A 14,141-nucleotide genomic window follows, 5' to 3' on the forward strand; every position below is an offset into this window, starting at 1 on the left:
CATTAGACATTAGGAACATTGTCTAAAAGGAAGGGATGAAAATCACCCAATTTGTGGTTAGTAGTTACACTTGCTCTACATCTCCAAATTGATTGTTGTTAGTAATTATAGAATTTTGATTGTGGTTAGTAGCCCTTAAATGATTTTAATCAGCAATTCAGCACCAATTTTATGGAACTCGATTGGTATTTCCAACATAACCACAGTGGACTAAACAATCAGAAAAAAACATATGTTAACGACATAGCAGAGTAGACTAAAATATCAGAAAAACTTTTGGTATTCATTCTCAAAGTTCCTCATCATCAAACTTGTGAAAATATGAAAACTATAAAACAAATGCATCAAAGTAATGAGCAACGCAAATTAAGACTGATTGATGCCCTCCTCTTGAAAGTTCACAGTAAATTATTTGCAATCCTCCAAATAATTATGGAAAATTTAAGGAACTGTACACTAAACGTCTAAGGTAAATCTAAGAAAACATTCATGAGAGTTACTAATAAACTTGAAAGTCTGATATTTTAATACAACTCAGTACCAGCTTACATGCATCTCATTACAATACGAATAGGAGATTGTGTTTATATGTAAGTCATCAATAGACTGTGTTTACAGGGAAAGAATAACAATCGGAAAAGAGTGACTTCACCTGCAAGTCATCGTCGTGGATGTCGCTTGGGTATGTCCAATGATCATCTGTAGAGGCTGCAGTAATATACTGACCGTTGCTGCTGGAAGAAGATTGAACATCGGCAGGAGAGTAATTATAATTATTACAACTGTTATTGCTTTCATGATCCATTATCATCATAAGCATCTTGCCTCTTCCACCAGTAATATTCCTCGTTCTCTTTTTGTAGTTGGCTTTGAAGCAAGCTTGTCGAAGCCTCTTGGTTTTGCCATCCATGTCAACGTCTGGAGCTTCTTCTATCAGCTTTCTCTCCTGCTCCAATATTTCAATTGCTTCATTCAGCTTCTCTTTCGCTGCTTCTCCTTGTTGCTTTCCCAATTCCTATCATCAGACAATAATAAATTGCACAATGACAATGTAATGTAAGAAAAAAAAAAAGAAACTTGCACAAGCAACCTTTTTCATATTTTCCATAACGAAACTATTTATGATTTACAAGGTAAAATCCAAGCCAAGAGTTGGCTGTGAACAATTTTACCATGCCACCAAGAACGAACTATTCCTTCATAGTTTTGTGGACTTGAAATAATACAATCTAATACTTGGTGCAAAATATGAATTTTAGAGTGCTTTTACTAGAAGGAATAGAAATGGAAACCTGGACATTCCTTATCAGTGTCTGGAGGCTCATGAGCTTTCTATGTGGCCACCTCCTGATACCTAAATCTCTACACCTTTTCTTTAGAAGTGTTAATCCAACATTTAGTTCCTTAGCTGCCTGGGTAATGGGCATGTAGAAGTATTTCGATATTAATTCTCTATTTAACATTTTCGAACTATTATATCCCTTCTTTTCTCCCACTGCAGATTTGCATCTTTCTAGTTTCCTATCTTTTTCCTCTTCACCGCCACATTTTACATCATCTTCTTTGTCACCTAGTAGTAAAGGACACGCTTGCATTTCAGTAATTTGTAAACCATTCATTGTTTCATCATTGTTCCGTGCTCCGAATCCATTTACATGAGGGTCATGACCATAGAACAAATCATCTGGATCCATATAAACAAATTGAAAGAAATATGTCATATTTATTTGATAAAAAAAAGTACAAAACTAAGCAACAAGATTATCACCTTTGAGGGGAGTGCTTCCTACTCCATTCAAAGAGGGATACATGACGGAATCATTATTTAGATTCATGTGTATGGACATCAATGGCAATGCATCCAAAGCAGTCTCTTGTATCGAAAAATCATATGGATTACATTCCAACTCCCAGAAGCCACTTGAAGTTACAACAAAAAGAACATGATCAATTAGAATCAAGGCTTGAATAAGTACTAGCGATCATGCACGATACCTAAAAAAATAAGTAATACCTGAAATCTGAAGGAGGGAATTCAGTTGGGAAGGAGAACATTTCTTGATGTTCAACACCAGTAGTACTGTTTTCTTCTTCACCAGCCATGTCTCTGGTGAAATTCTATACTAATTTTCTTGGGTACTTGTTACTCTACTTGTTACTACTGCTAATTTACACTTAAACAACTTGTATATGGGAATGTAAAAGGCTTTAGCCATAATAGATGAATTAATGTAAAAGCAATTAATTATTTTAATGGGAAAGGTAATTAGTGACTCATTTAATATAATGGTGATAATTTACTGCTAATGATGATCAGTTAAAAATCGAGGCGCCTCTTCATTGAAAAACTGCACATATATTAATTCATGCATGCACAATATTTGCACAAAATCTTTGTACATGTATCATTTCCTCAATGTTTGTCACACCTACGGGCTACGATAACCTCGGTAATATTTGGATGGAGGAGGGCTGTAATTGGAGTTAGGTATCAAATAAATGAGTTTGGGCCTTTTTATCCAGCTACTCGCTTAAGTTAAGTTAAACAAGCCGAAAACCGCAACCAACTCGACTTATTTGATGGACAAGTTGAGTCAGTTTACTCACAAGTTAAATACGGATGGATTAAAAAAGTCGAGCCGTGTTAACTCGTGAACGCAATACTTAAAAAAAATATTTGACTTTTTTTTTTTTTTTTGACAAATGCAGAAAACTTTCATTAACTTCAATATAATACAGTCGGGACAAACCCCCAACTGTTGATACAACCAGGTGGTAAAACAAATATCATACTAAAAACAATTAGATGATTTGTTTCCTGATCATTTAACACATAGAATTTAAAAATTCTTGAAATTAAAAACGAAATAAAAGACATCCCGAGCAATCCAAATTGTGCCAACATCTCTGAAAATAGCAACATCGCAATTGACCATATCACATAAAAACCATTGTTAGCCCAATGTTCAAAAACACCAATCACTGAGATTGGAAAAACGACACCACAGCTATCTACTTGCCGGACACCGGCTATAGACATGCCGAAAACACCCCAGCTATCTACATGCCGGATACCAGCTATAGACATGCCGAAAGTGTAAACACGTGAAAGATGAACAATCTTTGGTTGTGAAAGGTGAGCTCTTGCAATAATTAACACCGCTCCAGATTCGACGCAGGCTTTGCAGACCACCAAGAATATCAATAAACTCGTTCTCAACCGATTCAATACGAAATAAACCCAATTATAATTAAACAAAAACATAACAAAACACTCCAAAAGGAGAGACAAAACACACACTCCAAAAGGAGAGACACACAAACACCCAAAAAATTGAGTTTTATTGAAGGGAAATTAATAAGGACAAAAGAGAATGAAGGGTTGGGGCTTTCCACCGGAAAAAACCAGTGGAAGCCCCTTGATTTACTTGAAAATAAACAAACCCTAGGAGATGAGAGAAGAGGAGGGAGGCGGCTAAAAAAATTACATTCTCATACACTAATAAAAAAAAAATATTTGACTTTTATTTGTAAATAATAAAAATAAATTTTGAAAATTATTAATATGTAAATTTTAAATGATTTCGGTCGAGTTCAAGTCAAGTCTAGCTTTCGAATTTCAAGGTGAGCTTCGATTGAGTTCGGTATATAAGCGGATTAGCTAGTTTAAATAAATGAATTCAAACACAAATTCGAGTTCGACTCATATATGAACTCAAGCCGAGTCAAACTCGGTTAAATAGGTTTTTATCTCGAGCTGCACACATACAGCTCGAATTACAACCATATTTAAGAATGTTCGCACCTTGTATAACAAGGTGAGATTAATTTTATTAAGGTATTTGCAAGAGTACGTACAAAATACAATTAATTTAACAAATTGTAATTTTTATATTTATAATAAAAATAATTATATCCTTGTTATATACTTTATACAATTATATTAAATACGAAATATTAAAATTTTTGTTGATAGTTGTTTAGCCACCTATATTTTTCTAACTTGAATATTATAACTATGATAGTCTAAAACACGTCTAATGCACATTTGTTTTAAATAATTGTTATTTTATTAATTTCATTTTAATACTTTATTAAATATATTTGTTGAAAGAGTAAATACATCTGAATACATAGATCTGAATATATAATTCCATCATTTTTATATTATAATATCTTTATGTAATAATTAGGTTTTAAAAAAAATAAGTTGATAAACTAAGTTCTCAAAAATTTATACCGAGCCCGGTTAAATAAGTCATATATTTTAATTAGAATATTATAATTTAAAAGTACTTTAATTGTTGATAAGATTCAAAACTTGGACTAGTTTATATATACTAACTATTATTATTATATTTAATCAGAAATTTGGTTTAAAAAAATTCTAATATTAGAATTTAACGACCAAACTACAATCGAGTACACTTGAGATTAAAGTGATTTTACAAGATATTGAAGTGATTTTTAATAATGATTGAACTTGAGAGAAATTAGTTTGTTATTGCTAGTTTTGATATGATATATTTTCTCAGAAATTTCAAAAAAAAACGTAATGTTTGACGAGAATGTGTGGAATATATTGTACATAAAAATATTTTTAAGATGAATGAAAGTGAAAAGTGATTGATCATTGAAACAAATGTTACTGTTGGTCAAAAAATTGAGAGTGGCTAAAAATGAGTTTTGTGAGTATATACAATTTGTGGGGAAATTAACAACATACCAAGTTAAATTGTTTATCATCTTTACACACCTGATTGAATTATGCAACAAAATGTTAGTTTTAGCCTCACAGTGAATACAAATGAGCTTTTTGAATATATGCAATTTGCGGGAATATTAAACAACATATTTAGGTCAAATAACACTGATATAACAAGTTTAATGTTAAATAGCACAATTAAAATACATTTTAACTTTCTGTTGATAAATAGTCATCAAAGTATTTGAAATTATACTCAACTAAATTTAATAAAGTTACAAATCAAATTATCAAAACAAGTGACACACATGAGGTACTGTGGAGCCCTCCAAACCCGGGTTAGAAGTTTGGGGTCCACACACACACCTTATTTATAACCTACTTATAACAAGAGTAAAGATAATAATAATATGCAGTGACCCTACTTACCAACTACCACGGACCGCAACAGGTTAAAGTATGTACACATGCCACACACACACTTTATATTACAAACGTCCAAATCCCAACTATTCAAACTCAGAACAGAATATTAAACATTATTACAAACTTTTACAAACTTAAACTATCTCAAAAGTTGTCCGCTAGCTTAACTCGATCCACCTAGACCCCTAGCTCTCGCACTGGATTGGGGATCCTCGATACCAACTGGTTCTTTCTTAACTGGAAAAGAACATAAACAACATCGCACAAATGAGCTAACTAGCTCAGCAAGTCACAATGACAAGACTGAGAATAATGATCATCAAGTGAAAAGGATTAAAGTATCAAGGGAACAATGATTACTGATTTAGAATTGGATACTATATTTTTATTTTAAAAACCAAGGTTAGGTTGATGATCAGTCACGCACTAACCCCGAGTAAGGCACACAGCTCTGCTATAATTAATGGATCCATGGCACACATTGGCCTAACTTGACCACCAATCTGGTCTGACCACGAATCTGGTCCACAATTTTATAAAATAATCCAATTCTAACATAATAACAGAATAAACAATGTAAATCAATAAACAAAAATCATAAGCAACATTGGATATTCAATAATAAAATGGTTGCAATCTTCACAAAGGATCAATATGTCAATTTCAAAGAATGGATGTTAGGTAATGAAAGAATTGGATAACAAAGGAATCAACGCTTCAAGGTTACAAGGATTTGGTCTTTCAAGGCATAAGGTACAATGGTTTGAATATGTAAGCAATTTAATTCAGTGTTTGATATTTAGTTTGTATGTATTTGTGGAGTAGTATCGTATATCTGTGGTTCGTATTCGGGTATGCAACAATCAATGGTTTAGAAAGAATAAGGTTTACGACTCAAAGATCAACAACTAGAATCAAGGTTTAGGGTTCAGTGCTTCAAAGCACTTGCAATATAGACAGGATTATCAATCATTAACAATATATCTCGAGAGTAGAGGGGGAGATTTTGAGGCAGTTATATAGTGAGGTAGGGAGAAGTAAAGAGAAGTAAGAGCGAGAGGGAAGGGAAAGGATGGAGCCGAGAGGGAGAAGAAAAATACAGGGTATTATGCCCCAGTTCTTGACAGTAAGTTCGGAAAATCTCCTGCTTATTTTTTAGCAGTGGGCTTGAACAAATAATATTATATCCATTCCCTAGTTTATTCACGCGAAATAATCGTGTCATTTTGATTAACGATTTGAGAGAAATTGAGTTTTTAGTGGGACTAGCTGTTGCACAGTAAAGTAATTGTTTAAGGGGGGTTGGATATAATTATTAAACAAATCGATGTATTATGAAAGTAAAGTAAGAACATATGAATCAAATAAATGTTTATATTTAAATAAATAGAAAATATAATTTTTAAAACATTTTAAAATTGGAATCCTATTTCTGCAATTTCCAGAAACTTCAGGGACTAAACTGCATCATCCCCAAAAGTTCAGGTACTAAACTGTAATTTTACAAGGGGGTCGCCGGAAAATGTCCTGTCTCGCCGGAGAAGACGATTCCGGCATCCTCACCCCACCAACACCTCCAGATCACATCTACACACTACCAGAAACATAACCATGCCATCAAATCGACCTAACAATCCCTGAGTTGGCCGAAGTTTGGCCGAGAAGTTCTCCAGTTTCCGGCGAGCTCGACGAAAACTTTAAAACACAACTCCCTTCAAACCATGAATCGTCTATTAACGAGCTATATACCAATCGATTGCAAATTTCATAAGGAACACAACCCCCTATATTTCAACAGCTAATAACCTCTAAAACAAAAAGACATAATTTTCAATTAAGAACATTCATACGGGTTATAAACCCTAATTTTATAATTCGAAGATTAAACTCAATTTTGAACATGTTATTGAACTCCAAATCAGTCATATGACATATGAAAATCATCAGGAAAACAAGCTCTATAACATGCAAGCATCAAATCATTCAAACAATCATCCGTACAAAATTTTATATTTTTAATCAAAATAATTCAAAAATAAATAAAAATTATATAAAATCAACCTTTGATTCTGCTATAAAACGAGTTCTGGAATCTGATAGTACTCCTCAAACCCTTCGATTTGGTTACTCGAGCTTTGAAAACAGAGATCACTAACACCTTCAAAAGCTGGTTTGATTTTCAGAAGATTATATGAATATATGAATTTTCTCTGTAAATTTCTATAATTATTGTTTGCAAATAATTTTCGGTACGAAATAAAATACGGTAAAGGCTATTTATAATTACGGAAAATTAGTATCCCGTTGGATCATTTCGGATATAAAATGGTACGTTTATTTATAAAAACAGATCCAAACGGTACCGATTTTCGGGATAATTATCTAAATCAGTACAATTTGTACTGCGATCTTGGTCTCAGCGCCTGGTTACACGTATTACGAGGTGATAATTGTAATAGTTTAATAAAAAGATCCCGTTTATCAAAAATACGAGTTTTATTGATTTACCGAAATGAATAATGTATCAAAAATATTGTGCCGGGACCCGCGCAGGACAAACCGTACGCCGGATCGAAAAAGTCGAAACATGGAAAATGCTCGAAATATCGCAATTAGGTTAGGAAGGAGTTCTCGGAAGAGTTTCGGGTCATAAAAACGTAAAAACGAATGACGTCGGTTGGTTCCCGATTATATAAAATCGTTTATAAATACTCGGAAAAAGAATTCATAAAATCCATATATTCCCTATAAAATCATAAATCAACATAAAAATAAATAGGAAGATATGACAATTATCTATATTTTATTTTGGACATATAAAAATTAAAATACTCAATTGATATTATTTTTAAATATCGAAATACATATACCACTTAATAGTTAATTCACAGAATAAATACTGAACATGCATAATATTTATTTATTAGCAAAAGTAATTACACGATATATCCCAGATATTACATCCTTCCCCCCTTAAAAGGATTCTGTCCTCAGAATCTTCTAGGAAAACAAATGAGGGTATTTTTCTCTCATATCACTTTCTAACTCCCAGGTTGACTCCTCAACCTTTGGGTTTCTCCACAGTACTCTTACTAACTTTATCACTTTATTTCTTAACACTTTCTCTCTTTCTTCTAGAATCTCTATCGGTCTCTCTACATATGACAAATCTGCTTGAAGCTCTATTGGCTCGTATTCGATTACAAGCCTGGAGTCTGGATTATACTTCTTAAGCATCGATACATGAAAAACATTGTGAATGTGCTCCATGTGCGGAGGTAACGCCAACTCGTAAGCTACTTTGCCAACGCGCTTTAAAATCTCAAAAGGTCCGATATATCTTGGGCTCAGTTTTCCTTTCTTTCCAAATCGTGTCAATCCTTTCCACGATGATACTTTCAGTAATACCAAATTTCCTTCTTCGAATTCCATATCTTTCCTTGATTGATCTGCATACTTCCTTTCACGGTCTTGTGCGGCTATCAATCTCTTCCGGATAACTTTAATAACTTCCTTCGTCTGTTGCACCAATTCAGGTCCATGTATTTTGCGTTCTCCTACTTCGTCCCAATACACGGGAGATCGACATTTACATCCATAAAGAGTTCATAGGGTGGCATCCCAGTACTGGCGTGGTAACTGTTGTTGTAAGCAAATTCTACCAAGGGTAAATGCTCGTCCCAACTTCCTTTGAAATCAATGGCACAAACACGTAGCATGTCTTCGATTGTCTGGATTGTTCTTTCACTCTGGTCGTCCGTATGTGGATGGTAAGCCATACTAATATTCAGTCTCGTTCCCAAATATTCCTGAAAACTTTTCCAAAACCTCAAATTAAATCTCGGATCTCGATCGGATATGATAGACACACGAACTCCGTGACGAACTACGATCTCTTTCAAGTACATATGGACTAACTTGTCTAGTGAAAATCTTTCATTTATAGGCAGAAAACGAGCTGACTTGGTAAGTCTGTCCACTATAACCCAAATGGCATCATGATTAGCTTTCGTTCTTGGTAATCTGACTATGAAATCCATGGCAATATGCTCCCACTTCCATTCTGGAATCTCTAATGGCTGCAACAATCCACTTGGTCTCTGGTGCTCTACTTTAACTTTCTGACATGTATAACATCTACTAACCCATTCCGCAATCTCCCTCTTCATATCTGGCCACCAATAATTTCCTTTAAATCTCTATACATTTTGGTACTTCCTGGATGGATTGAATACCTTGAATTATGATCTTCCTGTAAAATTTCATTTTTCAACTCCGTCACTGGTGGAATCCAAATTCTAAAATAAAACCTAAGAATACCTTGATCATCCTTTTGCGTGCACAACTCCTCACCTACCAACTGATTAATGTCCTGATCCATTATTTCTGCTTGACACTTCCTTATCTTTTCTAATAACTCCGGCTGGAAAGTCATGCTATACACTTTTGCTTCATCAGGCTTGCAAACTCTAATCTCCAATTCCAGTTTCTAAAATTCCTTGTATATCTCTTCGGGTACTGATAACACATTCAACTTTTCTTTCCGACTTAACGCATCTGCCACAATGTTTGTTTTACCAGGATGATAGTTAATCGTGCAGTCTTAATCCTTAATCAACTCTAACCATCTTCTTTGTCTCATATTAAGCTCCTTCTGTGTGAATATGTACTTCAAACTTTTGTGATCCGTATAAATCTCACATTTTTCTCCATATAGATAATGTCTCCAAATCTTCAAAGCGAATACTATGGCTGCTAGCTCCAAATCATGAGTAGGATATTTTTGTTCATGTGATTTCAATTACCTTGACGCATACGCAATCACCTTATCGTGTTGCATCAGAACGCATCTGAGTCCTTTATGAGAAGCATCGCTATAGATTATGAAATTTCCTTGATTATCTGGAAGTGACAGAATAGGTGTCGTAATTAATCTTTGCTTTAATTCCTGAAAACTTTCTTCGCATTTATCGTTCCATATAAAATTTTCATTCTTCCGTGTAAGCCTCGTCAATGGTGTTGCAATCCTTGAGAAATTTTGAACAAATCGGCGATAATATCCCGCTAATCCCAAGAAACTTCTTACCTCTGTTGGTGTTCTCAGTCTTTCCCAATTTGTAATTGCTTCAATCTTCACTGGGTCAACTTTGATCCCTTCATTACTGACTATGTGTCCTAAGAACTGGACTTCCTGTAACCAAAACTCACACTTTGAAAATTTATCGTATAACTTTTTCTTCCTTAAAATCTCTAAAGCCGTTCTCAAATATTCTGCATGATCATCTTCTGTCTTTGAATAAATCAAAATATCGTCTATGAACACAATAACAAACTTATCCAAGTATTCCTTAATATTCTGTTCATCAGGTCCATGAACGCTGCCGGGGCATTGGTCAATCCAAAAGACATCACTAAGAATTTATAATGTCCATACCTTGTTCTGAAAGCTGTCTTTGGTATATCCTCTGGCTTAATCTTTAGTTGATGATATCCCGATCTCAAATCTATCTTGGAGAAGTACTTGGATCCTTTTAATTGGTCAAACAAATCATCAATCCTTGGCAATGGATACTTGTTCTTGATTGTAAGCTTATTGAGCTCTCGATAGTCGATGCACAGTCTCATGCTTCCATCCTTTTTCTTGACAAATAATATCCGTGCACCCCACGGGGATACACTGCGTCTGATTACTCATTCCTCTAACAACTCTTGCAATTGCTTTGCTAGTTTCTGTTATTCCTAGAGGACTAACAATGAGATTTACAGAAGGGGGGTTGAATGTAAATCTCAAAACTTTTTCAAGTTTTGAGAAGTTTATTAAAGCAGTGTGTTCTAGATGAACAAGTGTATGAATTGCTTTGAGCTAATGCAGACAGATATATATTCAAACACAAAATGTAAAGAACACAACGAACTTTAAAAACTTTTCTGGTGGATTTGTTGTTCCACCAGAGATGGTATATTAGAAAATCTGTGTTCAACAATGTTGATCACAGCTGCATCCTAGTACAAACTAGATGAATTTTCTCTCAAGATATTTCTTAACAGCTCTGGAAAAATCTCTCTCTAATTACTAGCTTCTTCTTGGTTTATATATATTACCAAGTGTACAAGTGAAAAACAATATAAAATTACAATAGTAAAATAAGTTCTTCACTTGCTTCTTTTCCTGTTCACTCAAGTACTTTGTTGACTATTGCAACTTTGTACTAAAGAAGAACGGCTGCTTTTTCTGTTGATCCTGAAATTCGGCTACCACATCTCAGATTTTCTCTGTCAACCCACGTGCCTCTGTTTGTAGGTACAACTACCACTTATCAACGGCTAATTAGCAGAACATCCGTTGAAGCTTTCATCCGTTGATGACTTCATCCGTTGAAGGATGTTATCCGTTGAAGCTTTCATCCGTTGATGCTCTCATCCGTTGAAGGATGTTATCCGTTGAAGCTTTAGAGACATCCGTTGAAGCTTAGCTTCTCATCCGTTGAAGGTCTTTAAGTCATCCGTTGATACCACTTCATTTATACAAAATTACAAGGCATGAAATATTTACAATTGGCCTTCCTATCTGCATATCATCTAGTAGTCAACATGACTCATAGTTTCTCTCAACTTCTAAGAATTACAATTTTAAATACAGAGACTGAAATATGCTACAATACTAGACTTATTTCTAAGTAAAGCTACACCATCAACGGATAGCCAAAGTGGTCTTATCCGTTGAGGCTACAGACACTAAATTTCTACTTAAGTGTTTTGTTAAATATATCATCAAACTAATGCACATATATTCCTAACAATCTCCCCCTATTTATGTCTATAAGAACTGTAGGCATAAATTCAGGGTTAACTTGATGATAACAAAACACTTAACAAATATTTGAATTGAAACTAAGTAGAAATATAAAAAGTGCTGCAAAAGTGTATGTACTAGGAGGTAATTGAAGATTTACAGTATTTCCAAGGGTGCTCCTCTAGCCTGAGCAAATCATCATTTTCTTCTTTGTTCCCTGGTTTTCTTTCCTAGCCCTTTGTCATTTTCCTCAATTTGGAGTTGGAGTTGTCTGAAGAATTCAGCTTCATCTTCATCACTGATATCCAACTCAGATTGCATTTCCTTGAGAGTTTCATTGCTGGCAATCTTGAGTTGGTCTTCAAGTCTGAAAAATCTTCTGACTCCTTTGTCATCTCTAAATTCCATCAACCAATGAGGTGATTTGTGAATTTTAGTTCCCCTTTCTTGTATGAGTAAGGTTCTGGGCAAAGCATTTGGTTCCCTCCAAGTCTTCCTTATGTTGGCAATCTTGTTGAGAATTTCAGTCTTGGCTGTTCTGGTAAAGCCAGAATCCTTTTTGATGGCTGAAAAGACTCTGATCAAGGTAGAGTAGCCTTCATTTAGAATCCTGTAGAGAGGCCATGTTCTTTCCCCAGCTCCCTTATATCTGAACACCAATCTCTCTGGTAGCTGTCTGTAGGCAGCTATTCCCCTTACTTCCTCCAGCTCATCCAGATAGAGATTAATGTCTGAAGCTTCTTTTATGTCACAGATGTGAACATAATCATCTTTAGAAATGGGTGGCTTAGGGTTAGGTTTTTGTTTTTGAGTGAATTTCTTAGAGGTTAGGGGAGGTGTAGATTTAGATTTTCTTTTCTGTTTCTTTGGTAGTGGTAGAGTGGTTAAAAAGGTAGGCAATGTGATGTTGTCCCAATCAATAGGTTCCTCTTTTGGAATGATTGGTTCACCATGGATATTTATAGAGGGATCAGCAACAAAAGGTTCAGGTATGGAAGGTAGTGGTTTAGATATAGATTTGGTATCTTCAGGGTTATCTTCACTCCTTCTGTGTGCCTTGGCCTTTCTTCTGTTTCCCTTCTGCCATTCCTCTCTTTCCTCCATATTTCACCAAATATGCTCCCAAGAACCTCATCTAAGTTAGCAATCTTTTCTTCACCCCTGACTTCAATTCCTTTCATTTCTTCAACTTGGCTTGACTTTAGCTGTTTTTCAAGCTTTGCTTGTGCTCTTTTGTCAGCCTTGAGTTTTACAGCTTCTTTCTTCAACCTTCTGGTTTCTTCCCTTTTAGCCTTTAGAAATTTGGGATGTCCTTGCATCACACAGATACTCTTTCCCTCTCTATAGATAAAGGCCATGTTCATTCTCTCACCCTTGTCCTTGGTCTCCTTCTTCTTTATGATGCTTGCACTTAGAACTTTGTCTCCATCAGGTTTTGGGAGAGGAAAGTCTACTTCCTTTATCTGAGCAAAGTCTAGGGGATTCTTTGTGGAGTCCATACTGGATCTAGTGTTGGGCTTTAGAACCATAGGTTTTAAATTCTTGAAAGAAGTCTCTCCAACCTTATTTCTCCCTACTGGCTTGAGCTCCATGTTGATTGGTTCAATCTTTGTGCTAAATTTCACAGATGTTGATTTATTTTGTGTAGAACCAAACACCAATTGTAACCTTTCATCAATTTTCCTCCATTGTTCTTTCATTTGTATTTCAGCTGCTGCTAGCTGAATCAAATCAATTCCATCAGGTTTTCCCTTGATTTGAATGATTGGAGAGGTAGTGATGGCAGGAACTAGCACTTTAGATATCTGAATCTTTGTAGAGGGCTCTCCTTCCCCTTCCCTTTTATTCTCCCCCTTTTTGTTATCATCAAGGAGAGGGGTCAAGCCTTGTGCTTTTGCCAGCTGCATTAGGAGATTGGTTTGAGATTGTTGGTTGAGAAGAAGGGTGGCCACAGAGTCTTCAATTCCTTGAACTCTGTCTTCCAACTTGGCCAGCCTTTGTTCAGTAACTGATTCCTTTTTCAATCTCGAAACCAAGTCCTGCAAAGTACCATAGGGCATGACTGAATCCAATTTTTCTGAAGTGAAGGATTTCAAGTCAGCAATATCTTTCCTGAGATCATCTAGACTCATATTTTGCTTTACTTGCTGCAACTTCATGAGATGCAGTGAGTCCAGGTGAGCTTGGAGGATAGCCTTGATATTTGCATTTGAAGTG

General features: G+C 35.1%; 1 protein-coding gene across 1 annotated transcript; it reads right to left on the reverse strand.

Moving 5' to 3' along the window:
• Window positions 1-508: 508 nt before the first annotated feature.
• LOC141689496 (uncharacterized) lies at window positions 509-1,633 on the reverse strand. The gene is made up of 2 exons (XM_074493799.1): window positions 1,293-1,633; window positions 509-1,015 (listed from the first exon to the last, which is right to left on the reverse strand). Exons 1-2 carry the CDS (start codon window positions 1,617-1,619, stop codon window positions 599-601), a joined length of 744 nt encoding a protein of 247 aa, XP_074349900.1. The 5' UTR covers window positions 1,620-1,633; the 3' UTR covers window positions 509-598.
• Window positions 1,634-14,141: the final 12,508 nt, after the last annotated feature.

The sequence above is a fragment of the Apium graveolens genome, chromosome 10, assembly GCF_009905375.1.
Source record: "Apium graveolens cultivar Ventura chromosome 10, ASM990537v1, whole genome shotgun sequence".
Classification (NCBI taxonomy): domain Eukaryota; kingdom Viridiplantae; phylum Streptophyta; class Magnoliopsida; order Apiales; family Apiaceae; genus Apium; species Apium graveolens.